The sequence below is a fragment of the Amphiprion ocellaris genome, chromosome 13, assembly GCF_022539595.1.
Source record: "Amphiprion ocellaris isolate individual 3 ecotype Okinawa chromosome 13, ASM2253959v1, whole genome shotgun sequence".
In the NCBI taxonomy this organism is placed as follows: Eukaryota; Metazoa; Chordata; class Actinopteri; family Pomacentridae; genus Amphiprion; species Amphiprion ocellaris.
In genome coordinates, this window is record NC_072778.1 from 19,389,345 (window position 1) to 19,416,446 (window position 27,102).

The window sequence follows — 27,102 nt, forward strand, 5'->3', positions numbered from 1 at the left end:
TGCTGTTCGACGCTCTCCCGTTTTTGTATTGATTCACTGACATGGCGACGCTGGATCAGTATTTTATTCAGTAAACAGCGCCACTCCTCGTAAGTTACAGGATGATGTGTTTTAAAATTTTTTTTTTTTTTTTTTTTTTTTTTTTTAAAGCAATCATGTTTTAGCGTAATGGCAGGTCAGTGTAAGTGGCTGTTGCACATAATACTGAAAGAAAATATGTTGGTTGATTTGTTTCCCCCTTCATCCTTGCTTTGGAACGTCATAGTCTCAAATACTAAATGACCATGAATTGAACGTGAAGTACCACAAAAAATAAAGAGTGAATTTAACTTTTGTCATACCTGCAGAGTGGAAGCTGCTGAGTCACTAGTCTCTGTCAGTCCTGTCCCTCTCGGTATACTGGACACAATGTATCTGGAGCCCTTTGGTACAGGCTGTCTGACCACCAGCTTTCCTTTCCTGGTCTCTGCCAGAAACAGACTGTACCAGTAGGCATCATTGGAGACCAGAGTGGAATCTGCCACAGTGGAGTTCCTCTCACTGATCACACTGTTCCTGCTGGGAGGAGCAGCTTTGCTGGGTTTGGGCTTCTGACACTTGAGCACGATGGTGACCAGTATGGTGATGAGCAGCAGGAATGAGACGGAGCCCAGACCGATGACCAAATACAGGTTGAGGTCAGAAAAGATGTCATATTCCAGAGGCACCTCAGTCATGTCAGAGTAGGCCTTCACTGCAGTCTCCACTGTGGACAGCTTGATGGTGACTGTAGCAGACAGAGCAGGATCTCCGTTGTCCTTGGCAACAACAACCAGTCTCTGGTGGCGTGGATCTCTGTAACTGAACATCCTCATGGTCCGGATCTCTCCGTTGTATTGGTCCAGACTGAACAAGGTGGCGTCAGTCACCTGCAGAAACTGGTAGGTGATCCGAGAGTTGTGCACTGAGTCCGTGTCCAAGGCTATCACCTTGGCTACCAGGGAGCCTTTATCGGTGGATCTGGGGATCTTGTCCTCCACCACCGAGCCGTGCGCTCGCCACGGAGACACAATGACCGGAGCGTTGTCATTCTGGTCCACAATGATGACGTGAACTGTCACGTTGCTGCTGAGAGGAGGAGATCCAGAGTCTCTGGCCTCAATGTGGAACAGAAACTCCTTCTCGATCTCATAATCAAAAGTCTTCAGTGCATAAAGGTTCCCGTTCTCTGGATTGATGGAGAACAGCATGGACATGGAGGTGTTGGCTATCTCCTTCTCTAATATGAAGTAAACCAGATACTGGTTTTCATGGAGGTCAGGGTCAAACGCAGTGAGAGAGCTGAGCAAGGCTCCAGGTGCGTTATTCTCCATGACACGTATGGTATAAAATGACTGAGGGAACTGTGGGACATTGTCATTAACATCCAGCAGCTCTAACGTCATAGTTTCATTGTCAGATAAAGGAGGAGAGCCTCTGTCTGTGACAGTGAAGGTGATGTCATATTCTGGGACTTTCTCACGATCTAATGGCTGTGAAACTACTAATTGATAATAGTTATCAGAGGACTCCCTCAGTTTGAAAGGCATATTTTGTGGAATATGAAGATCCACCACTCCATTATCACCTGAGTCTTTATCACTGACACTGAGTACAGCTATCACAGTGTCTAATTCTATGTTTTCATTGACAGGACTCTGAAATGATTTAATGGATATTTCTGGGTGGTTGTCATTCATATCTTCGATTAGAATTTTGAGTTTACATTGTCCTGACAGTGGACTGGCTGCTTTGTCGTTCGCTATAATTTCCATTTCGTAAATTCGTAAATCTTCATAATTCAATACTCCTTTCACAGTAATCTCACCTGTATTTGGGTTTAAATTAAATGTTTCTTGCGTTTTCTCCGATGTATACAAACTGTATGAATACGTTAAATCAGAATTTGACCCTTTGTCTAAATCTGTTGCATTCAGATGAATAACAAGACTTCCAATGGGAGAGTTTTCTAATACACTGACTTGATAGTTCTCTTCTTTAAATTTAGGGGCGTTGTCATTTGTGTCTAAAACATGAACGATAACGCTGGCAGTGCCAGATCGACTTGGCACACCGCCATCTACAGCTGTAAGTATTAAATAATGAACAGCCTGCTTCTCCCGATCTAACCTTTTTTTCAGGATCAGATCGGCAAATTTTGACCCATCTCTTCCCGTTTGAATTTCTATAGTGAAAAAATCACTTTCGCTTAAGTGGTATGTTTTCACAGAGTTTGAACCAACGTCTGGATCAACTGCATTGCTCACAGAAAAACGCTCACCAGCCTGCGTAGCTTCTGAAATATCCAAATCGATCGTGTCTCTTCTAAAATGAGGTACATTGTCATTTATGTCCAGTATCTCTAGCTCGATATAAAATATTCGCTTGGGGTTTTCGATTATTGCTTCCATTTTCAGATAACATGACGTCTTGGCGGGGCAGAGAGACTCTCGATCAATTCGTTCAACAATGTACAGCTCCCCTGTTTCTTTGTTCATGTCCAGATATTTCCTGTTGGCAATTATTTCTAAGCGCATTTGCCGTTCTACTAATGTCTTTACATCGAGTCCCAGATCTCCAGCAAGATTTGCGACGACAGAGCCTTCTTCGAGTTCCTCGGGAACAGAATAGTGTGTTACAGCTGAAGTGGAATTTAAGGTGGCAAAGAACAACAGAATTGCCGACACGTACCTTTTCCAGTGTCCAGAATTGATAAAAACCTCCATTGTTATCCCAGATCTTTGTGTTTCTCAGTGTAATTTCAAACCCATTCGCGCAGAATTTCAAACGAACACGACGGGTTAGTTAAAATCCCAAACTAAATGTACTTGCGGAAACCTAAAAATTCCAAAAATCCGAACTCATTCAGCACCAGGAGCTGTTCGTTTCGATTCTGCCGTCTAATGAAATGATGAATGTCACGGCGATCGTGACGCCACATATGCATGTCTGACAGAGGAACAGCGCCTCTACGTGCACGAAACGGACTATTTTCTTAATGTTTCTTATAGGAAAATATATTTTCTGTCGTGTTCCAGAAGTCAGCCCGAACCATAACATATGCTTGAGCACAAAGGGAAAAGTTTCTTAATCATCTCATTTGATTACAATGTATGCTAAACTTTAGGTTTTTCATGTAACACGTTTTGTCTTTGAAGTGACTTATTTGACATTTTCACACAAATAAAATCTAATGCTGTCCTTCTGTCCAAGGTAAATATATGTTTTCTTGGAGTTTTTTTGCTTTCTTTATTCAACGTTTTGCTGAGTAGCAGTGACAATGTGCGAAACCACGAATAATACATTGTAAAGAAAGGCCATTGTATATTTTTCTTTTTGAAAGTTGGGAATAAAATATGGGTACTTTACTCTGAAGCAATTTATATATGCAGGTGGCTCATAATTACTATGGTAACCTAATGGTCGACAGACCAATTTTAAGAGAAAACCCCACTAAATTTTCCTGCATACAAGCTAGTAATAGCTGGGCCATTACCAGTCTGCATTTGTTCAAAGTTGCAACCGAGGCAACGGTAATTGAGAAATATTTGCAAATTACGAAGTCCTATATTCAGTTTTAAACCGTCTGATAATAAACAACTTGTGTATACTGTTAAAAATACTTTTGACGTTAGATCAACAAAAGTGTCTCCTACCTGCAGAGTGGAAGCTGCTGAATCACTAGTCTCTGTCAGTCCTGTCCCTCTCGGTATACTGGACACGATGTATCTGGAGCCCTTTGGTACAGGCTGTCTGACCACCAGCTTTCCTTTCCTGGTCTCTGCTAGAAACAGACTGTACCAGTAGGCATCGTTGGAGACCAGAGTGGAATCTGCCACAGTGGAGTTCCTCTCACTGATCACACTGTTCCTGCTGGGAGGAGCAGCTTTGCTGGGTTTGGGCTTCTGACACTTGAGCACGATGGTGACCAGTATGGTGATGAGCAGCAGGAATGAGACGGAGCCCAGACCGATGACCAAATACAGGTTGAGGTCAGAGAAGATGTCATATTCCAGAGGCACCTCAGTCATGTCAGAGTAGGCCTTCACTGCAGTCTCCACTGTGGACAGCTTGATGGTGACTGTAGCAGACAGAGCAGGATCTCCGTTGTCCTTGGCAACAACAACCAGTCTCTGGTGGCGTGGATCTCTGTAACTGAACATCCTCATGGTCCGGATCTCTCCGTTGTATTGGTCCAGACTGAACAAGGTGGCGTCAGTCACCTGCAGAAACTGGTAGGTGATCCGAGAGTTGTGTACTGAGTCCGTGTCCAAGGCTATCACCTTGGCAACCAGGGAGCCTTTATCGGTGGATCTGGGGATCTTCTCCTCCACCACCGAGCCGTGCGCTCGCCACGGAGACACAATGACCGGAGCGTTGTCGTTCTGGTCCACAATGATGATGTGAACTGTCACATTACTGCTGAGAGGAGGAGATCCAGAGTCTCTGGCCTCGATGTGGAACAGAAACTCCTTCTCGATCTCATAATCAAAAGTTTTCAGTGCATAAAGATTCCCGTTCTCTGGATTGATGGAGAACAGCATGGACATGGAGGTGTTTGCTATCTCCTTCTCTAATATGAAGTAAACCAGATACTGGTTTTCATGGAGGTCAGGGTCAAACGCAGTGAGAGAGCTGAGCAAGGCTCCAGGTGCGTTATTCTCCATGACACGTATGGTATAAAATGACTGAGGGAACTGTGGGACATTGTCATTAACATCCAGCAGCTCTAACGTCATAGTTTCATTGTCAGATAAAGGAGGAGAGCCTCTGTCTGTGACAGTGAAGGTGATGTCATATTCTGGGACCTTCTCACGGTCTAATGGCTGTGAAACTACTAATTGATAATAGTTATCAGAGGACTCCCTCAGTTTGAAAGGCATATTTTGTGGAATATGAAGATCCACCACTCCATTATCACCTGAGTCTTTATCATTGACACTGATTACAGCTATCACAGTGTCTAATTCTATGTTTTCATTGACTGGACTCTGAAATGATTTAATGGATATTTCTGGGTGGTTGTCATTCATGTCTTCAACTAGAATCTTTATGGTACATTGTCCTGATAAACTATTGACTCCTTTATCAGTTGCTATAACTTCCATGTCATAAATCTTGAAATCTTCATAGTTCAACATTCCCTTCACAGTAATTTCTCCAGTGGAGGGATTCAGATTAAATGTTTCTTGAGTTTTCTCTGATGTATATAAACTGTATGAGTATGTCAGATCAGAATTTGAACCTTCATCTAAATCTGTTGCATTGAGGTGAATAACAAGGCTTCCTATGGGAGAATTTTCTATTATTTTAACAGTGTAGATAGATTTGTCAAATGTAGGAGCATTATCATTTGTGTCCAAAACATGAACAATTACACTGGCAGTGCCAGAACGAGCAGGTGTTCCTCCATCTAGAGCTGTGAGTATTAAATTATGAACAGCCTGCTTCTCCCGATCTAAAGCCTTTTTCAGGATCAGTTCAGCGAACTTCGATCCATCCCTTCCCGTCTGAATCTCGATATTAAAATATTGACTTTCGCTCAGATGATACGTTTTCACTGAATTCGTTCCAACATCAGGATCAAGTGCATTGCTGAGAGAAAATCTCTCTCCTTTTGGCGTTGCTTCAGACATATCTAAATGTATGGCGTCTCGTCGAAATTGTGGGGCGTTGTCGTTCATATCTAATACTTCTATTTCAATGTTAAATATTCGTAAAGGATTTTCAAGTGTCATTTCGAGTTTTAGATAGCAAGATGCCGATGCTTTCGTATTGCAAATATACTCTCTGTCAATCTTCTCAACAACATACAGCTCACCAGTCTCTTTGTTCACATCTAGGTATTTTTTGTTAGCGATGATATCAAGACGCATCTTCCTCTTTGTTAGTGTTGTTACGTCCAGGCTGAGATCGGTAGCAAGATTGGCAACGACTGATCCTTCTTTAAGTTCTTCCGGTATCGAATAATGAGTGACTGAGCTCGATATTTTGTGAACAAAAGAAAAAAGAAGAGCGAGCAGCACGTACCTCCTACAAGACTCCATTGTTACAGCGGGCCTCATTCGTGTGAGAGGGTTCACCGCACTTCAAACGATAAAATTTATATATCCGTCAATATTCAGCTTTGTTGCTCCATCTTCGATCCAAACATATGCACAGCTTTAATCCTAAAGATATTTCGGGGCGATATTTGTGAGCGCGTTTTGATAGTGGAGTTTCAGCACCACGGAGCTGTTCCTTTTTCACGATATCACTTCATGACAACGTTACACTGTCATTCGCTTCATGGACTGGCATTTTACTAACAGAACAGCGCCACCCCTTAGGTTTTTCAGAACTGTTAAACATGAAGCTTCATAAAATTCTAATCTATTTGCTTCAGTCTTAAATCATATTGGATAACCATTGCAAATATTACTAAACATACTGAGACTGTGGTGTTGCTAATGAGACTAAATGACGACGCTTTGTCACCCTCGATATGCTTACATTATAAAACGTGATGTCACAGAAAATTGATAAGGTATAGATATAAAAGCCAGCACGCTATCAAAGTTATTTTAGTCATCTTATTTTGTTGATGTGGAGGTTAGATTTCAGTTTTTTTGTCAGCTTCTTTGCTAAAATGGGTTATTTGTTGTTTTAACAGAACTAAATTCAAGTTGTGTTTCTCTGCTGAGATGATTATATATTATCTTGAAGTTGAACTACTATTCATCATTCATTGCTATCCCGAGTGACAGTGCCAAAGTGGGAAATCATTAATAATACACTGTAAAGAATGGGAATCACATACATAATTTTCAAAAGTTCAGAAAAAAAAGGATATTTCAGTCTAAAATAATTCATTGATGCAGCTCCTTCACATTAATTTCAGAATAACACATACACACCAAATTTCCTTGTATACAAGAGAATCATAGTTGCTACTTAAAAGAGTTTTTATTAGTTTGAAGTTGCAACAAAGGTGATAGTTATTGAAAACTGTTTGCAACCTATGCAGTCATATATTTAGTTTTGAAAGTGTCAATTTATCAAATGAACAGTTTAAATATGATATTAGCGTCTACAATGGCGTTGGATTGAAAAAACTGTTTAAAGCAAAGACTCCTACTTATGTTTAAATAATATCAGTTTATCAATTTTGAGTAATATTGGTATGAATATAGTTGATCTGCTTTTGTACTCTACAACATGCAACATTATAAATGCAAATTTTAGGTTTGTATACATGTGATGGATACATCGAAAGATCTTGAAAAGAGTACTAAGCGTGTATGTTCCACACTGCAGTATTTAATATCTGTTAGCAAATGCTGTGATTCACAGATGGCTTTGTAGGTCTGTTTGATAGAAATCCTATAGGCACAGATGTGTGTAAAACAATTTCAATTCACATTTTGCCATACCTGCAGAGTGGAAGCTGCTGAGTCACTAGTGTCTGTCAGTCCTGTTCCTCTCGGTATACTGGACACGATGTATCTGGAGCCCTTTGGTACAGGCTGTCTGACCACCAGCTTTCCTTTCCTGGTCTCTGCCAGAAACAGACTGTACCAGTAGGCATCGTTGGAGACCAGAGTGGAATCTGCCACAGTGGAGTTCCTCTCACTGATCACACTGTTCCTGCTGGGAGGAGCAGCTTTGCTGGGTTTGGGCTTCTGACACTTGAGCACGATGGTGACCAGTATAGTAATGAGCAGCAGGAATGAGACGGAGCCCAGACCGATGACCAAATACAGGTTGAGGTCAGAGAAGATGTCATATTCCAGAGGCACCTCAGTCATGTCAGAGTAGGCCTTCACTGCAGTCTCCACTGTGGACAGCTTGATGGTGACTGTAGCAGACAGAGCAGGATCCCCGTTGTCCTTGGCAACAACAACCAGTCTCTGATGGCGTGGATCTCTGTAACTGAACATCCTCATGGTCCGGATCTCTCCGTTGTATTGATCCAGACTGAACAAGGTGGCGTCAGTCACCTGCAGAAACTGGTAGGTGATCCGAGAGTTGTGCACTGAGTCCGTGTCCAAGGCTATCACCTTGGCTACCAGGGAGCCTTTATCGGTGGATCTGGGGATCTTCTCCTCCACCACCGAGCCGTGAGCTCGCCACGGAGACACAATGACCGGAGCGTTGTCGTTCTGGTCCACAATGATGATGTGAACTGTCACGTTGCTGCTGAGAGGAGGAGATCCAGAGTCTCTGGCCTCAATGTGGAACAGAAACTCCTTCTCGATCTCATAATCAAAAGTTTTCAGTGCGTAAAGGTTCCCGTTCTCTGGATTGATGGAGAACAGCATGGACATGGAGGTGTTGGCTATCTCCTTCTCTAATATGAAGTAAACCAGATACTGGTTTTCATGGAGGTCAGGGTCAAACGCAGTGAGAGAGCTGAGCAAGGCTCCAGGTGCGTTATTCTCCATGACACGTATGGTATAAAATGACTGAGGGAACTGTGGGACATTGTCATTAACATCCAGCAGCTCTAACGTCATAGTTTCATTGTCAGATAAAGGAGGAGAGCCTCTGTCTGTGACAGTGAAGGTGATGTCATATTCTGGGACCTTCTCACGGTCTAATGGCTGTGAAACTACTAATTGATAATAGTTATCAGAGGACTCCCTCAGTTTGAAAGGCATATTTTGTGGAATATGAAGATCCACCACTCCGTTATCACCTGAGTCTTTATCACTGACACTGACTACAGCTATCACTGTGTCTAATTCTATGTTTTCATTGACTGGACTCTGAAATGATTTAATGGATATTTCTGGGTGGTTGTCATTCATGTCTTCAACTAGAATCTTTATGGTACATTGTCCTGATAAACTATTGGCTCCTTTATCAGTTGCTATAACTTCCATATCATAAATCTTGAAATCCTCATAGTTCAACATTCCCTTCACTGTTATTTCTCCAGTGGCAGAATTCAGATTAAATGTTTCTTGAGTTTTCTCTGATGTATATAAACTGTATGAGTATGTCAGATCAGAATTTGATCCTTCATCTAAATCTATTGCACTGAGATCAATAACAAGACTCCCAATAGGAGAATTTTCCATGATTTCAACAGTGTAGATAGATTTATCAAATGTAGGAGCATTATCATTTGTGTCCAAAACCTGAACAATTACACTGGCAGTGCCAGAACGAGCAGGTGTTCCTCCATCTACAGCTGTGAGTATTAAATTATGAACAGCCTGCTTCTCCCGATCTAAAGGCTTTCTTAAGATCAAATCGGCAAACTTCGACCCGTCTCTTCCAGTCTGCACCTCAATATTAAAATATTCACTTTCACTTAAATGGTATGTTTTTACTGAATTTGTTCCTACATCAGGATCAACTGCATTGCTGAGAGAAAATCTCTCTCCTTTTGGTGTCGCTTCAGATATATCTAAATGTATGACGTCTCTGCGAAATTGTGGGGCGTTGTCGTTCATGTCTAGTACTTCTAATTCTATGTTAAAAATGCGCACTGGATTTTCTAGTGTTACTTCAAGTTTAAGATAACACGACGACGACCATTTCGTTGTGCAAATATACTCTCTGTCAATCTTCTCAATGATGTACAGCTCACCAGTCTCTTTGTTCACATCCAGATATTTTTTGTTAGCGATGATATCAAGACGCATCTTCCTCTTTGTTAGTGTTGTAACGTCCAGGCTGAGATCGGTAGCAAGGTTGGCAACGACTGATCCTTCTTTCAGTTCTTCGGGTATCGAGTAATGAGTGACTGAGCTCGATATGTTATGAACAAAAGAAAAAAGAAGAGCGAGCAGCACGTACCTCTTACAAGACTCCATTGTTAGAGCGGGCCTTATTCCTATAAGAGGATTCACTGCACTTCAAACCATAAAATTTATATATCCGTCAATATTCAGTTTTGTTGCTCCATCCTCGATCCAGTCATATGTATAGCTTTAATCCCAAACATATTTCGTGGCGATACGTGTGAGCGCGTTTTGGCAGTGGACTTTCAGCACCACGGAGCTGTTCCTTTTTTCACGGTCACTTCATGACAACGTTACACTGTCATTACGTTCATGGACTGGCATTTTACTAACGGAACAGCGCCACCCCTTAGGTTTCTCAAAACTGTTTAACATGAAGCTTCATAAAATTCTATTCTATTTGTTTCAGTTCTAAATCATATTGGATAACCATTGCAAATATTACTAAAGATACTGAGACTATGGTGTTGCTAATGAGACTAAATGACGACGCTTTGTCACCCTAGATATGTTTACATTATAAAACGTAATGTCACAGAATATTGATAAGGTATAGATATAAAAGCCAGCACACTATCGAAGTTATTTTAGTCATCTTGTTTTGTTGGTGTGGAGGTTAGATTTCAGTTTTTTCTTCAGCTTCTTCGCTCTCTCTGAAGTGGGTTACTTGTTCTTTTAACAGAATTAAATTCAAGTTGTGTTTCTCTGACGAAGATGATTATATATTTTCTTGAAATTGTGCTTCTATTCATCATTCATTGCTACCCTGTGTAAAAGTGCCAATGTGGGAAACTGTTAATAATACACTGGAAAGAATGGGAATCACATACATAATTTTCAGAAGTTGAGGGGAAAAACTGATAATTCACTCTGAAATAATTAATTGATGCAGCTCCTTTACATCAATTTTAGAATAACAAAAATCCACCAAATTGCTTTGTATACAAGAGAATCATAGTTGCCACTTCAAAAAAAAAATTTGTTTCTTCGAAATTGCAACAAATGTGACAGTTATTGGGAATTGCTTGTAATTTACTCAGTCATATATTTAGTTTTAAAAATGTCAATTTATCAAATGAACATTTTAAATATAATATTAGCATCTATAATGGTGTTGGATCAACAATAAGTTTAAAGCAAAGACTCAAAATTATGTTTAAATAATGTAAGGTTATCAATTTTGAGTAATATTGGTATGAATATGGTCGATCTGCTTATGTACTCAGCAACATACAACATTATAGATGCAAATTTTAGGTTTGTATACATGTGATGGATACATCGAAAGATCTTGAAAAGAGTACTAAGCGTGTATGTTCCACACTGCAGTATTTCATATCTGTTACCAAATGTTGTGATTCACAGATGGCTTTGTAGCTCTATTTGATAGAAATGCTTTCGGCATAGATGTGTATAAAACAATTTCAATTGACATTTTGCCATACCTGCAGAGTGGAAGCTGCTGAGTCACTAGTGTCTGTCAGGCCTGTCCCTCTCGGTATACTGGACACGATGTATCTGGAGCCCTTTGGTACAGGCTGTCTGACCACCAGCTTTCCTTTCCTGGTCTCTGCCAGAAACAGACTGTACCAGTAGGCATCATTGGAGACCAGAGTGGAATCTGCCACAGTGGAGTTCCTCTCACTGATCACACTGTTCCTGCTGGGAGGAGCAGCTTTGCTGGGTTTGGGCTTCTGACACTTGAGCACGATGGTGACCAGTATGGTGATGAGCAGCAGGAATGAGACGGAGCCCAGACCGATGACCAAATACAGGTTGAGGTCAGAGAAGATGTCATATTCCAGAGGCACCTCAGTCATGTCAGAGTAGGCCTTCACTGCAGTCTCCACTGTGGACAGCTTGATGGTGACTGTAGCAGACAGAGCAGGATCCCCGTTGTCCTTGGCAACAACAACCAGTCTCTGGTGGCGTGGATCTCTGTAACTGAACATCCTCATGGTCCGGATCTCTCCGTTGTATTGGTCCAGACTGAACAAGGTGGCGTCAGTCACCTGCAGAAACTGGTAGGTGATCCGAGAATTGTGCACTGAGTCCGTGTCCAAGGCTATCACCTTGGCAACCAGGGAGCCTTTATCGGTGGATCTGGGGATCTTCTCCTCCACCACCGAGCCGTGAGCTCGCCACGGAGACACAATGACCGGAGCATTGTCATTCTGGTCCACAATGATGATGTGAACTGTCACGTTGCTGCTGAGAGGAGGAGATCCAGAGTCTCTGGCCTCGATGTGGAACAGAAACTCCTTCTCGATCTCATAATCAAAAGTTTTCAGTGCGTAAAGGTTCCCGTTCTCTGGATTGATGGAGAACAGCATGGACATGGAGGTGTTGGCTATCTCCTTCTCTAATATGAAGTAAACCAGATACTGGTTTTCATGGAGGTCAGGGTCAAACGCAGTGAGAGAGCTGAGCAAGGCTCCAGGTGCGTTATTCTCCATGACACGTATGGTATAAAATGACTGAGGGAACTGTGGGACATTGTCATTAACATCCAGCAGCTCTAACGTCATAGTTTCATTGTCAGATAAAGGAGGAGAGCCTCTGTCTGTGACAGTGAAGGTGATGTCATATTCTGGGACCTTCTCACGGTCTAATGGCTGTGAAACTACTAATTGATAATAGTTATCAGAGGACTCCCTCAGTTTGAAAGGCATATTTTGTGGAATATGAAGATCCACCACTCCATTATCACCTGAGTCTTTATCACTGACACTGAGTACAGCTATCACTGTGTCTAATTCTATGTTTTCATTGACTGGACTCTGAAATGATTTAATGGATATTTCTGGGTGGTTGTCATTCATGTCTTCAACTAGAATCTTTATGGTACATTGTCCTGATAAACTGTTGGCTCCTTTATCAGTTGCTATAACTTCCATGTCATAAATCTTGAAGTCTTCATAATTCAACATTCCCTTCACTGTTATTTCTCCAGTGGAGGGATTCAGATTAAATGTTTCTTGAGTTTTCTCTGATGTATATAAACTGTATGAGTATGTCAGATCAGAATTTGATCCTTCATCTAAATCTGTTGCATTGAGATCAATAACAAGAATTCCAATTGGAGAATTTTCTATTATTTTCACACTCAAATTGGCTTTTTCAAATGTAGGAGCATTATCATTAGTGTCCAAAACATGAACAATTACACTGGCAGTGCCAGAACGAACAAGTGTTCCTCCATCTACAGCTGTGAGTATTAAATTATGAACAGCCTGCTTCTCCCGATCTAATGCCCTTTTCAATATCAAATCCGCAAATTTGGACCCTTCTCTTCCAGTCTGAACTTCGATATTAAAATATTCACTTTCACTCAGATGATACGTTTTTACTGAGTTCGTTCCTACATCAGGATCAACTGCATTACTGAGAGAAAATCTCTCTCCTTTTGGCGTCGCTTCAGATATGTCCAGATGTATGGCGTCTCTGCGAAATTGTGGGGCGTTGTCGTTCATGTCTAAAATTTCTACTTCTATGTTAAAAATTCGTAATGGGTTTTCTAGTATAACCTCCAGTCTCAGATAACAAGACGCTGATGACTTTGTAGGGCAAATATATTCCCTGTCAATCTTCTCTACAACATACAACTCGCCGGTGTCTTTGTTCACATCCAAATATTTTTTGTTAGCGATAATATCAAGACGCATTTTCCTCTGATTCAGTGTTTTTACGTCCAGGCCGAGATCGGTAGCAAGATTTGCGACAACGGATCCGTCTTTCATCTCTTCAGGTATCGAATAATGAGTCACTGAAGTTGATATTTGATAAACAAAAGAAAACATCATCAGAACAACGAGCACGTACCTCTTCCACGACTCCATTGTTAGAAAAAGCGGCATTCCTGTCTGCGTGCACTAAAATTTACCCGATGTAATGTACGTCTCCTTTGGTGATTAAATTTCATTCCAAGGCTTTGATCTCTAACATATTCATAATTTATTCCCAAAGATTTGTGGACGAAGAAAAAGGGGGAGTAGAATTTCATCACCAGGAAGCTCCCCGGATTCCTAGCTCTGCCCCACTGACAACAATTCTTTGTCAAGGCGTGCAACTCCTGGGGATTAACATAGCAAACAGTGCCACCTATTGTATTTTAGAAGACTGTTTAACATTTAACGCGTTGAAAATCAAATTGCTGATTAGATGTGAACTTAAAATGTATCACTCTGCAAATATTCCTGGAAATAATCATTGATGTGATACAGATATGTCAACTCTGAACATATAAAGCGGAACATGAAGTCTTCGGGGTTTTTTTCTTATAAATGACAAATTTGAAGCCAAGTGCACGGCAGGTTTTTGCCTACTGCGTGAGATGCAAGGGGAAACCATCATTTAATTCAGGAAACAAACGCAACGAGGGTCTTAAAGGAAAATAATTTCTTTGTACTGTTACGATAATAGGCTTGTGTCGAATGAGTCTGCCTCGCCAGCCTCCAATGATCATGAGAACGATGACCTCATCACTGAGAGTATTTGTGGAGAGCAGTGACGTGAATAGTCGTGTATTAACCTTTGCATCTCATGAATTATCAAAAAATCAAATATGATGAAGAGAAAAGGTGGTACCAACTACTTGACATTTGTTTTTGTTTGTGTTTTGTTCCTAATTTTCTTTTGGGTCTGTGAGGAAAAAACACAGAATTTTTAAATTAGTTTTTTGTTGTTGTAGTGTTTTAATGGGTATTTAAATGTGCTATTTTTATTACATTTTAATTACATCCTTGTTAAATCATATCTTATCAGTGTAAATATTCATTACAATATGAATTGCCCTTTATGCACTGACCTGTGAGTAAAACCATTAAAATATGGGAAATGAACTTTGATCAATGATGTTGCCACATGGAGTCAACACAGTTGTGTAATGACTAGTAAATGTCTAACATAAGCTAAAAAGTAAGAAAAAAAATTCTTTTGAAAAGGTCATACATTGCATGTATTACTGATTTTATCTAGTTTTTAATCACAGAATCAGAGCAATATTTAAATGATGTCAATTGTGACTACTAGTGATATTAAGTCAATATGTGTGTCTCTACTTAAAAACATAAAACAGTCATGAATTTAAGTTTAACATGTTTTTATTCATTTGATTGGACAAGCTGCCGATCTTGAAAATAATGCAAAGCTGTTATTGCCTATTTTGCAGTATCCAAAGAATGTGTTTTCAGAAAGCTTTTGATTCAGATATTTTTTTATGCCCATGTTTGCTGGAAATACTCAAAGAATAATCATATATATGCATAAAACAAGTTTAATTGACATTTTCCCCTACCTGCAGAGTGGAAGCTGCTGAGTCACTAGTCTCTGTCAGTCCTGTTCCTCTCGGTATACTGGACACGATGTATCTGGAGCCCTTTGGTACAGGCTGTCTGACCACCAGCTTTCCTTTCCTGGTCTCTGCTAGAAACAGACTGTACCAGTAGGCATCGTTGGAGACCAGAGTGGAATCTGCCACAGTGGAGTTCCTCTCACTGATCACACTGTTCCTGCTGGGAGGAGCAGCTTTGCTGGGTTTGGGCTTCTGACACTTGAGCACGATGGTGACCAGTATGGTGATGAGCAGCAGGAATGAGACGGAGCCCAGACCGATGACCAAATACAGGTTGAGGTCAGAGAAGATGTCATATTCCAGAGGCACCTCAGTCATGTCAGAGTAGGCCTTCACTGCAGTCTCCACTGTGGACAGCTTGATGGTGACTGTAGCAGACAGAGCAGGATCCCCGTTGTCCTTGGCAACAACAACTAGTCTCTGGTGGCGTGGATCTCTGTAACTGAACATCCTCATGGTCCGGATCTCTCCGTTGTATTGGTCCAGACTGAACAAGGTGGCGTCAGTCACCTGCAGAAACTGGTAGGTGATCCGAGAATTGTGCACTGAGTCCGTGTCCAAGGCTATCACCTTGGCAACCAGGGAGCCTTTATCGGTGGATCTGGGCATCTTCTCCTCCACCACCGAGCCGTGAGCTCGCCACGGAGACACAATGACCGGAGCATTGTCATTCTGGTCCACAATGATGATGTGAACTGTCACGTTGCTGCTGAGAGGAGGAGATCCAGAGTCTCTGGCCTCGATGTGGAACAGAAACTCCTTCTCGATCTCATAATCAAAAGTTTTCAGTGCGTAAAGGTTCCCGTTCTCTGGATTGATGGAGAACAGCATGGACATGGAGGTGTTGGCTATCTCCTTCTCTAATATGAAGTAAACCAGATACTGGTTTTCATGGAGGTCAGGGTCAAACGCAGTGAGAGAGCTGAGCAAGGCTCCAGGTGCGTTATTCTCCATGACACGTATGGTATAAAATGACTGAGGGAACTGTGGGACATTGTCATTAACATCCAGCAGCTCTAACGTCATAGTTTCATTGTCAGATAAAGGAGGAGAGCCTCTGTCTGTGACAGTGAAGGTGATGTCATATTCTGGGACTTTCTCACGATCTAATGGCTGTGAAACTACTAATTGATAATAGTTATCAGAGGACTCCCTCAGTTTGAAAGGCATATTTTGTGGAATATGAAGATCCACCACTCCATTATCACCTGAGTCTTTATCACTGACACTGATTACAGCTATCACTGTGTCTAATTCTATGTTTTCATTGACTGGACTCTGAAATGATTTAATGGATATTTCTGGGTGGTTGTCATTCATGTCTTCAACTAGAATCTTTATGGTACATTGTCCTGATAAACTGTTGGCTCCTTGATCAGTTGCTATAACTTCCATATCATAAATCTTGAAATCTTCAAAGTTCAACATTCCTTTTACAGTAATTTCCCCAGTGACAGAATTCAGATTAAATGTTTCTTGTGTTTTTTCTGATGTGTATAAACTGTATGAGTATGTCAGATCAGCATTTGTCCCATCGTCTAAATCTGTTGCATTGAGGTGCATTACAACTTTTCCTATGGGCGCATTTTCCATTATTTTAATGTTGTAATTTTGTTCATCAAATTTTGGGGCATTATCATTTGTGTCTAAAACATGAACAATTACACTGGCAGTGCCAGAACGAGCAGGTGTTCCGCCATCTACAGCTGTGAGTATTAAATTATGAACAGCCTGCTTCTCTCGATCTAAAGCCTTCGTCAAGATCAAATCGGCAAACTTTGACCCGTCTCTTCCCGTTTGAACCTCGATGTTAAAATGTTCGCTTTCACTCAGATGATATGTTTTTACTGAGTTGCTTCCTACATCAGGATCGACTGCATTGCTGAGAGAAAATCTCTCTCCTTTTGGCGTCGCTTCAGATATGTCTAAATGTATGGCGTCTCTGCGAAATTGTGGGGCGTTGTCGTTCATGTCTAAAATTTCTACTTCTATGTTAAAAATTCGTAATGGGTTTTCTAGTATCACCTCCAGTTTTAGGTAGCAAGTCATTTTTGTGTTACAGATATATTCTCTGTCAATCTTCTCAACGATGTACAGCTCACCAGTCTCTTTGTTCACATCCAGATATTTCTTGTTAGCGATGATATCAAGACGCATTTTCCTCTGATTCAGTGTTTTTACATCTAGGCCGAGATCGGAAGCAAGATTTGCGACTGTTGATCCTTCTTTCATCTCTTCGGGTATGGAGTAATGAGTCACCGAGGTCGACATTTGTTGAACGAAATGAAAAAGAATAAAAATGACGAGCTGCACGTACCTTGTCCCCGACGCCATTATTACAACAGGACCCATTGTTACATGCAGGATTTTAGCACATCAAGCAATTAAATGTAGGTTTTCAGAAATCTTGAATTTTTCCGTAATGCTCTTAATCCCAGCCATAGAGAAGACTTTTTATCCTCGAAATTGTTTGGCAGCCCAATGCACGACTTCATGCTATGAATGGCGTTTTAGCACCACGGAACTGTCCGGTTGTTTTACCATATGCACCAGTGACAGCGATTTACTGTCATGGCGTCAGTGACCTGACATTCTTAGAAAACAGCGCCACCCTTCAGGCTTTGCAGTGTTGTATAAGTTTAACACAAACCTCCACAAACATAGACTATTATTAGTTTCAGCGTGACACAAAAATGCATTATCATTTCATATACACTACCTTACAAAAGTTTGGGATCACCCAGGCAATTTCATGTTTTCCATGAAAACACACATTTTTTTTCCACGTGCTAACATAATTGCACAAGGGTTTTCTAATCATCAATTAGTCTTTCAACACGATAAGCTAACACAATGCAGCATTAGAACACAGGAGTGATGGTTGCTGGAAATGGGCCTCTTTACCGCTATGTAGATATTCCATTAAAAATCGGCCACTTCCAGCTAGAATAGTCATTTACCACATTGACAATGTCTGCACTGTATTTCTGATTAATTTCATGTTATGTTCATTGAAAAAAAATGTTTTTCTTTCAAAAATAAGGACATTTCCAAGTGACCCCAAACTTTTGAATGGTAGTATATTGCTAAAGCTAGTGGTTGAATTGTTGTGTTTGAAACTAACTGATGAAATGTTGTAACTCTGTAACAATACATTGAGAAGTCATTTAATATTGATGAAGAATAAATGTAACGGGTGATGTGTACACTGGATTCCTACCTGCAGAGTGGAAGCTGCTGAATCACTAGTGTCTGTCAGTCCTGTCCCTCTCGGTATACTGGACACGATGTATCTGGAGCCCTTTGGTACAGGCTGTCTGACCACCAGCTTTCCTTTCCTGGTCTCTGCCAGAAACAGACTGTACCAGTAGGCATCATTGGAGACCAGAGTGGAATCTGCCACAGTGGAGTTCCTCTCACTGATCACACTGTTCCTGCTGGGAGGAGCAGCTTTGCTGGGTTTGGGCTTCTGACACTTGAGCACAATGGTGACCAGTATGGTGATGAGCAGCAGGAATGAGACGGAGCCCAGACCGATGACCAAATACAGGTTGAGGTCAGAGAAGATGTCATATTCCAGAGGCACCTCAGTCATGTCAGAGTAGGCCTTCACTGCAGTCTCCACTGTGGACAGCTTGATGGTGACTGTAGCAGACAGAGCAGGATCCCCGTTGTCCTTGGCAACAACAACTAGTCTCTGGTGGCGTGGATCTCTGTAACTGAACATCCTCATGGTCCGGATCTCTCCGTTGTATTGGTCCAGACTGAACAAGGTGGCGTCAGTCACCTGCAGAAACTGGTAGGTGATCCGAGAATTGTGCACTGAGTCCGTGTCCAAGGCTATCACCTTGGCAACCAGGGAGCCTTTATCGGTGGATCTGGGCATCTTCTCCTCCACCACCGAGCCGTGAGCTCGCCACGGAGACACAATGACCGGAGCATTGTCATTCTGGTCCACAATGATGATGTGAACTGTCACGTTGCTGCTGAGAGGAGGAGATCCAGAGTCTCTGGCCTCGATGTGGAACAGAAACTCCTTCTCGATCTCATAATCAAAAGTTTTCAGTGCGTAAAGGTTCCCGTTCTCTGGATTGATGGAGAACAGCATGGACATGGAGGTGTTGGCTATCTCCTTCTCTAATATGAAGTAAACCAGATACTGGTTTTCATGGAGGTCAGGGTCAAACGCAGTGAGAGAGCTGAGCAAGGCTCCAGGTGCGTTATTCTCCATGACACGTATGGTATAAAATGACTGAGGGAACTGTGGGACATTGTCATTAACATCCAGCAGCTCTAACGTCATAGTTTCATTGTCAGATAAAGGAGGAGAGCCTCTGTCTGTGACAGTGAAGGTGATGTCATATTCTGGGACTTTCTCACGATCTAATGGCTGTGAAACTACTAATTGATAATAGTTATCAGAGGACTCCCTCAGTTTGAAAGGCATATTTTGTGGAATATGAAGATCCACCACTCCATTATCACCTGAGTCTTTATCACTGACACTGATTACAGCTATCACTGTGTCTAATTCTATGTTTTCATTGACTGGACTCTGAAATGATTTAATGGATATTTCTGGGTGGTTGTCATTCATGTCTTCAACTAGAATCTTTATGGTACATTGTCCTGATAAACTGTTGGCTCCTTGATCAGTTGCTATAACTTCCATATCATAAATCTTGAAATCTTCAAAGTTCAACATTCCTTTTACAGTAATTTCCCCAGTGACAGAATTCAGATTAAATGTTTCTTGTGTTTTTTCTGATGTGTATAAACTGTATGAGTATGTCAGATCAGCATTTGTCCCATCGTCTAAATCTGTTGCATTGAGGTGCATTACAACTTTTCCTATGGGCGCATTTTCCATTATTTTAATGTTGTAATTTTGTTCATCAAATTTTGGGGCATTATCATTTGTGTCTAAAACATGAACAATTACACTGGCAGTGCCAGAACGAGCAGGTGTTCCGCCATCTACAGCTGTGAGTATTAAATTATGAACAGCCTGCTTCTCTCGATCTAAAGCCTTCGTCAAGATCAAATCGGCAAACTTTGACCCGTCTCTTCCCGTTTGAACCTCGATGTTAAAATGTTCGCTTTCACTCAGATGATATGTTTTTACTGAGTTGCTTCCTACATCAGGATCGACTGCATTGCTGAGAGAAAATCTCTCTCCTTTTGGCGTCGCTTCAGATATGTCTAAATGTATGGCGTCTCTGCGAAATTGTGGGGCGTTGTCGTTCATGTCTAAAATTTCTACTTCTATGTTAAAAATTCGTAATGGGTTTTCTAGTATCACCTCCAGTTTTAGGTAGCAAGTCATTTTTGTGTTACAGATATATTCTCTGTCAATCTTCTCAACGATGTACAGCTCACCAGTCTCTTTGTTCACATCCAGATATTTTTTGTTAGCGATGATATCAACTCGCATTTTCCTCTTATTTAGCGTTTTTACGTCCAAGCCTAGATCGGTGGCAAGGTTTGCTATTACGGATCCTTCTTTCATTTCCTCCGGTATGGAATAATGACTAACTGAAGTCGATACATAATGAACGACTGATAAAAGAACAACGAGCGAAACGTACCTTTTGTGTGGCTCCATTGTTATAACGGGCCCCACTGTTATGTGTGTGTTCACTGTTGGAAGCACATCAGCCCATAAAATACAGCTGGCTTAAAAAAAATTAACAAAAAAACCCTGGTGATGTCTTATGTTTCCGTTGTCATTCCCAGAGATTTCGTTGCAAATAACAGCCAAGATGCTGCGATTAGTGCGACTCTCAGCACCACGCCGCGTTCTTTTCTTTCGGTGTCTCGCCCACTGCTGTACTGTCATTACGTTTGTGGCCTGTTTTTTCTTTCGAGTCAACAGCGCCACGGCTTGACTCTTTAACGGTCTAGCCGTCATTGTATCATATATTAAATTAACTCTTTGATTTCAGACCACTGATGATTTTTCTTCAAATTGGTACTTAATGCATACATTTAAGTAAAAGACAATCTTTTCACCATAAATATTTCACATGCAAACTACATATATTGAGACATAAAAGTGCAAATTGGTGGCATACCTGCAGAGTGGAAGCTGCTGAGTCACTAGTCTCTGTCAGTCCTGTCCCTCTCGGTATACTGGACACGATGTATCTGGAGCCCTTTGGTACAGGCTGTCTGACCACCAGCTTTCCTTTCCTGGTCTCTGCCAGAAACAGACTGTACCAGTAGGCATCATTGGAGACCAGAGTGGAATCTGCCACAGTGGAGTTCCTCTCACTGATCACACTGTTCCTGCTGGGAGGAGCAGCTTTGCTGGGTTTGGGCTTCTGACACTTGAGCACGATGGTGACCAGTATGGTGATGAGCAGCAGGAATGAGACGGAGCCCAGACCGATGACCAAATACAGGTTGAGGTCAGAGAAGATGTCATATTCCAGAGGCACCTCAGTCATGTCAGAGTAGGCCTTCACTGCAGTCTCCACTGTGGACAGCTTGATGGTGACTGTAGCAGACAGAGCAGGATCCCCGTTGTCCTTGGCAACAACAACCAGTCTCTGGTGGCGTGGATCTCTGTAACTGAACATCCTCATGGTCCGGATCTCTCCGTTGTATTGGTCCAGACTGAACAAGGTGGCGTCAGTCACCTGCAGAAACTGGTAGGTGATCCGAGAATTGTGCACTGAGTCCGTGTCCAAGGCTATCACCTTGGCAACCAGGGAGCCTTTATCGGTGGATCTGGGGATCTTGTCCTCCACCACCGAGCCGTGCGCTCGCCACGGAGACACAATGACCGGAGCGTTGTCATTCTGGTCCACAATGATGATGTGAACTGTCACGTTGCTGCTGAGAGGAGGAGATCCAGAGTCTCTGGCCTCAATGTGGAACAGAAACTCCTTCTCGATCTCATAATCAAAAGTTTTCAGTGCGTAAAGGTTCCCGTTCTCTGGATTGATGGAGAACAGCATGGACATGGAGGTGTTGGCTATCTCCTTCTCTAATATGAAGTAAACCAGATACTGGTTTTCATGGAGGTCAGGGTCAAACGCAGTGAGAGAGCTGAGCAAGGCTCCAGGTGCGTTATTCTCCATGACACGTATGGTATAAAATGACTGAGGGAACTGTGGAGCGTTATCATTAACATCCAGCAGATGCACAGTTATTGTTTCATTGTCAGATAAAGGAGGTTTTCCTGCGTCTGTTACAATCAGCATGATTTCATATTCAGGGACTGTTTCGCGGTCCAAAGGCTCTGACACTATAAGCTTGTAATGCATGGGTCTATCTGATGATTCATTAAGAATAAAAGGCATGGGCTGGTGTATAGATAGACTCACTTTTCCATTATCACCAGTGTCTCTGTCACTTATTCCTACCAGCGCAATGACAATTCCTACCGGTATGTTCTCATCTAACGTATTTTTAACAGACTGTATGGTGATTTCTGGATAATTATCATTCATGTCTGTCACGTGAACGACTACTTTACACTGCCCCAGCAAAGGATGCGCCCCCTTGTCTCTGGCTTCAATGTGCATTTCATAAAATTTCATATCTTCATAGTCTATCGTTCCCTTCACAGTTATCTCCCCTGTGTTAGGATTCAGTGCGAACGCATCTTGTGTTTTTTCTGACGTGTAAAGGGTAAATGAGTACACTATCTCTGAATTCAGACCCTCGTCAAGATCTGTAGCGTTAAGCTTCATCACTAAGGCTCCTGTGGGGCTGTTTTCTGTCATGTTAATGGTATAAATTTGCTTATCAAACCGAGGAGGATTGTCGTTAGTGTCCTGTACTCTAACTATAATATTGGCAGTTCCAGAGCGCACAGGGACACCTCCGTCCACTGCAGTCAGTATTAAATTATGAACAGCATTCTCCTCTCTGTCTAAAGACTTGGTCAACACCAAATCCACATACTGAGTTCCATCGCTGCCTGTCTGAATTTCGATGGTGAAATGTTCACTCACACTGAGCTTGTACGTTTTAATTGTATTAATGTCAACATCTGGATCTACAGCATTGGGCAGAGAGAACCTCTCACCGGGTGTCGCCGATTCTGAAACGTCGAGCTCTACTCTATCTCGTCGAAAATGTGGAGCATTATCATTTATGTCCGTTATTCCAAGCTCAATGTTGAAGATACGCAAGGGGCTTTCTATGATAACATCAAGCTTTAAAAAGCATGTTGGTTTCGCCGGACAGAGATATTCCCTGTCTATCTTTTCAACGATATACAGTTCCCCTGTCTTTTTGTTAAAATCTAGATATTTTTTGTTGGTGAAAATATCAAGCTTTACCTCTCGTTGCGCCAAACCTCCAGGGTCAAGTCCTAAATCTGCAGCAAGATTAGCCACAACAGAGCCCCTGTCCATCTCTTCGGCTATGGAGTACCGTGTCACAGACAAAGCACTGGGCCATGCTGCGCACAAGACAAAGACTGTGGTCCAAAACGGCATCTTTTCCTCTGCAGGGAATCAATACAGATTCAAAAAGACTTTGGTGTTTCTGAAGACTTTTAAGGTCTGACAAAATGTGTTTGGTAAATCTTATATAAAGAAGAAAATATAAAATCTGTTGTTAGTTTAGAAATGAAAGCATATCTTCCAGAAAGCTGTGTGTTCTGCACCCTTTATAAATGGGTGTGTCATGACTTTATGGAAGGAGATGTACTACGCTTTAGTGGTCAACAGTGACACCATGTGACAAAAACTGTACATAGTACAGTGATTATTTTACAGCCAGGTTTGTGGCTAAGATCAAATATGGCTTTTCAGGACAATAACATGTATAAGGATTCACTCGTCTTTATTCTTTCTCTCTCTCGTGTGTGTGTGTGTGTGTGTGTGTGTGTGTGTGTGTGTGTGTGTGTGTGTGTGTGTGTGTGTGTGTGTGTGTGTGTGTGTGTGTGTGTGTGTGTGTGTGTGTGTGCGCGCGCGCAGTGGCATGGGGTTAGCACTTTCGCCTTGCAGCTAGAACATCCCCGGTTCGCGTCCCAGCCTTCCTGGGTTCTTTCTGCATGGAGTTTGTATGTTCTCCCTGTGGCTTTTCTCCAGGTTCTCTGGCCGCTTCCCACATTCCAAAAATATGATGAGGTTATTTGATTATTCTAAATTGCCCGTAGGTGTGAATGTGAGTGTGATTATTTGTCTCTATATGTAGGCCTGTCCCAGGTGTCCCCTGCCTTCACCCTGAGTCAGCTGGAATCGACTCCAGCCTCCCCACGACCCTAATTAGGATTAAGCGGTGTACAGATAATGGATAAATGCAAAGTCTGGCTGGGGTCCACATGGACCCCAAACGTGTTTTTATATATATGCACCACAAACCTGGTTGGAATCAAATAAGCTTTGGTGTATATGATGGCAACTAGGTGAGTGACAACTACCTAAAGGGACTGAAAAATCCATCTTCCAAATAAAAAGATATGACAAGTTATACACCCCTGGTGTACTGATGAGGGTTAACTTTTACACCTTGCTGTGGCCTGCAAAGTCCCCAAAAAATAAAATAAAATCATAACCTGGATTCAAATGTAAACATGTTTGTCTGAAAAGAGGTGCACAGAGATTGCACCTCTTAAAGTCTCGTCTCGGACTTCTACAGAAGACTGGCTGAAATGTAGTGGAGTAGAAACATAAAATGCAGTGTGCCTAACAAAAAATGTTGTTATGAATATCCCTCAATTGGGGAAGACTCAAATAAGAGAAAGGCTTAAAAAAAATTTAAATTCTTTGACACACACAATGAGGCCTGCCAGAAAACACAGCTGGATTTGAGTCAGAAATATATTTGCTCAGACTCAATGCAGTTTTACAATGGACAGACATGACTTTATTTAAAAAAAATCTTTCTGTCCTTGTTCATCAGCATCTTCAAAAGGTGGTCGACTTTCTTAGCGGACGAACAGCTCTGGTCCAGTTGGCGCCTATAAATGAACTCAAGGTCTGAAGATGAATAAATATGTGAGGATTCTTTGGTGATTAGATCCCACTGTGGCATTATCATTTTAAGGCCTGAGCTGCGGAGGAGTCTTGTTGGTGGTGTCACAGGGTTGAAGAATGATGCTAAAGATATGGATGGAGGTTGATGGGAGATGTATTAACCTAACACTGAAATGACAGCTGACAGCAGCAGAACAGCTTCAAAGCACAATGATTCATTGAGTCTCTGGAATTCACCTGGAGGGATGAACATCATTCTTCCAAACGTTGAGCACTGTCTAACACAACCATCCAAAATCTCCCACACATGATCCATCAGGTTGAGATCTGGTGTCTGTGAAGGTCATAGAATACATTTCACATTATTCATGCCCATCAAACGATTTAGTGGCCCCTTGTGCCCTCCAGATAGGTGCATTGTCATTCTTAAAGACACCTGCCAAGGGAGCTCTGTTTATGGATCAGAGCCTTTAATCTGTCCAACAGTAACTCTTTTAAGAATAGAACTTATCTTCGTAGGATAAAGATGATCACTTTGAATGATTTTGTACTTATTTATAGTGACCCTTCACTCGAAGGGGGCAAGTGGGCCCAAAACAAAGCCAGAAAATGCCCCTCACAGCATAGCAGAGCCACCAGATCCACTCAGTGAATGGGTTGGGTTCTTCTATTATTTTATCCCCATCTGTGGTTTAAGACAAAAACTGATTATTTAACTGAGGAAAGAACACCCTCAGTCAGGTGATGCAATGAGTGAGGAGGACAGAGAGGGAGAGAAAAAGTAAAAATAATTATTGTAAGTCTGAGATTGTCGCTAAGCTTCATTCTGTTATGTTCAACCACCATTTTATGCATATTGTGAACATAGAATTTTGAGCTATGTTTTGTTTACTGTATTTGTCAAGGCAATTATTATTAGTCACATCTAGCTGATTCATGTTTTCTCCTTCAGTCTCTAAGACATTGAAGATATTGATTGGTTTGCTTGGATATGTTACTGTGGTTAACTTTAGAAAATTCTTGCATCAGTCATTGTGAGCCAGACTACAGGTTCTAATCCACAGACAGGGCTCACTTCGCCATTTGAACATGTAAACAATCTAAACGTCAGTGTTTTCTACAACAACTTGTGCTCTGTTTCTGTGTTGGGTGCACCCAATACACCGCTGTCTGCTTTACACTGGTGACTGTCTTTACAACCATCAGGTCTCTGTTCCATATGCAGTCTCTCCCTGTAGTAAAGTCGCGCACTTCCAAGCCGCAATTACGCACAACAGATCTGTATGACGAATTTTGTACAGTGAGTGCCAGAGTGTTGTAAAACCACTAGCAGAAGCATCCCCAATTGTGCATACATCCAACTTGTAGACACCAGTCTTCTACAACTTCTACATCAGTCCAAAATGAATTCTGCAGCATCACAATGAGTGCAAACATACAGCCAGAATCATATAGAACTACACTGTCGATTTTCCCATCAAAAATGATAAAGAACTGCCAACACTGTTGCCAAAAAGTTACAGTAATCCACTGTTGTTAAAATGTACAGTTGTCTGCTGTTAGGGTATATATACCATAAATCTGTAATTTTCTACATTTAGATATTTAATACATTAAACTTGCTGTAAAGTGTAGTGCATACAATGCTGCTGTATATTTATGTAACTCATTTTAAATTACTTCTGTGGTTTAATTACCTTTAGGTTTGCCTCTTAAAACTTTAGGACAAATATGCCTAATGCATTATGAAGCATTTGAGAAACTTCTGATAACCTTCAAAAAGCAAAGTAGATTTAAGGCAGAAACAGTCAAATTTTTCCTGTTCATGAAATAAACTGACTGACTGACCGACTGAATGACTGACTGACTGACTGACTGACTGACTGACCGGGTTGACCTTCTTCATCCAGCCTTGCTGCCTCTTTCAGGATTTATCCTGATAAGCTGCCTTAAAAAGTCTGTGTGTTGGTGTTTTTTTTAAAAAAAAGTTTATTTTTCAACATAAAAGCAGCACTGTTGTTTGGAGACGTGCAGAGATTAAGTTAACATTAAATGAAATTCA

General features: G+C 41.5%; 2 protein-coding genes across 2 annotated transcripts; both read right to left on the bottom strand.

The window, feature by feature from the left end:
* Window positions 1-109: 109 nt before the first annotated feature.
* On the bottom strand, window positions 110-3,668 carry LOC111577462 (protocadherin alpha-C2-like). The gene has a single exon (XM_023283757.3). The coding sequence runs from the start codon at window positions 2,742-2,744 to the stop codon at window positions 336-338; it is 2,409 nt and encodes an 802-aa protein (XP_023139525.3). The 5' UTR covers window positions 2,745-3,668; the 3' UTR covers window positions 110-335.
* A 2,258-nt stretch (window positions 3,669-5,926) lies between these two features.
* LOC129350357 (protocadherin alpha-C2-like) lies at window positions 5,927-11,182 on the bottom strand. The gene has a single exon (XM_055016605.1). The coding sequence runs from the start codon at window positions 9,819-9,821 to the stop codon at window positions 7,410-7,412; it is 2,412 nt and encodes an 803-aa protein (XP_054872580.1). The 5' UTR covers window positions 9,822-11,182; the 3' UTR covers window positions 5,927-7,409.
* Between the last annotated feature and the right edge of the window lie 15,920 nt (window positions 11,183-27,102).

Coding starts and splice junctions, on each gene's coding strand:
- LOC111577462 (XM_023283757.3), bottom strand. CDS start 2,744: ATGGAGGTTTTTATCAATTCTGGACACTGGAAAAGGTACGTGTCGGCA.
- LOC129350357 (XM_055016605.1), bottom strand. CDS start 9,821: ATGGAGTCTTGTAAGAGGTACGTGCTGCTCGCTCTTCTTTTTTCTTTT.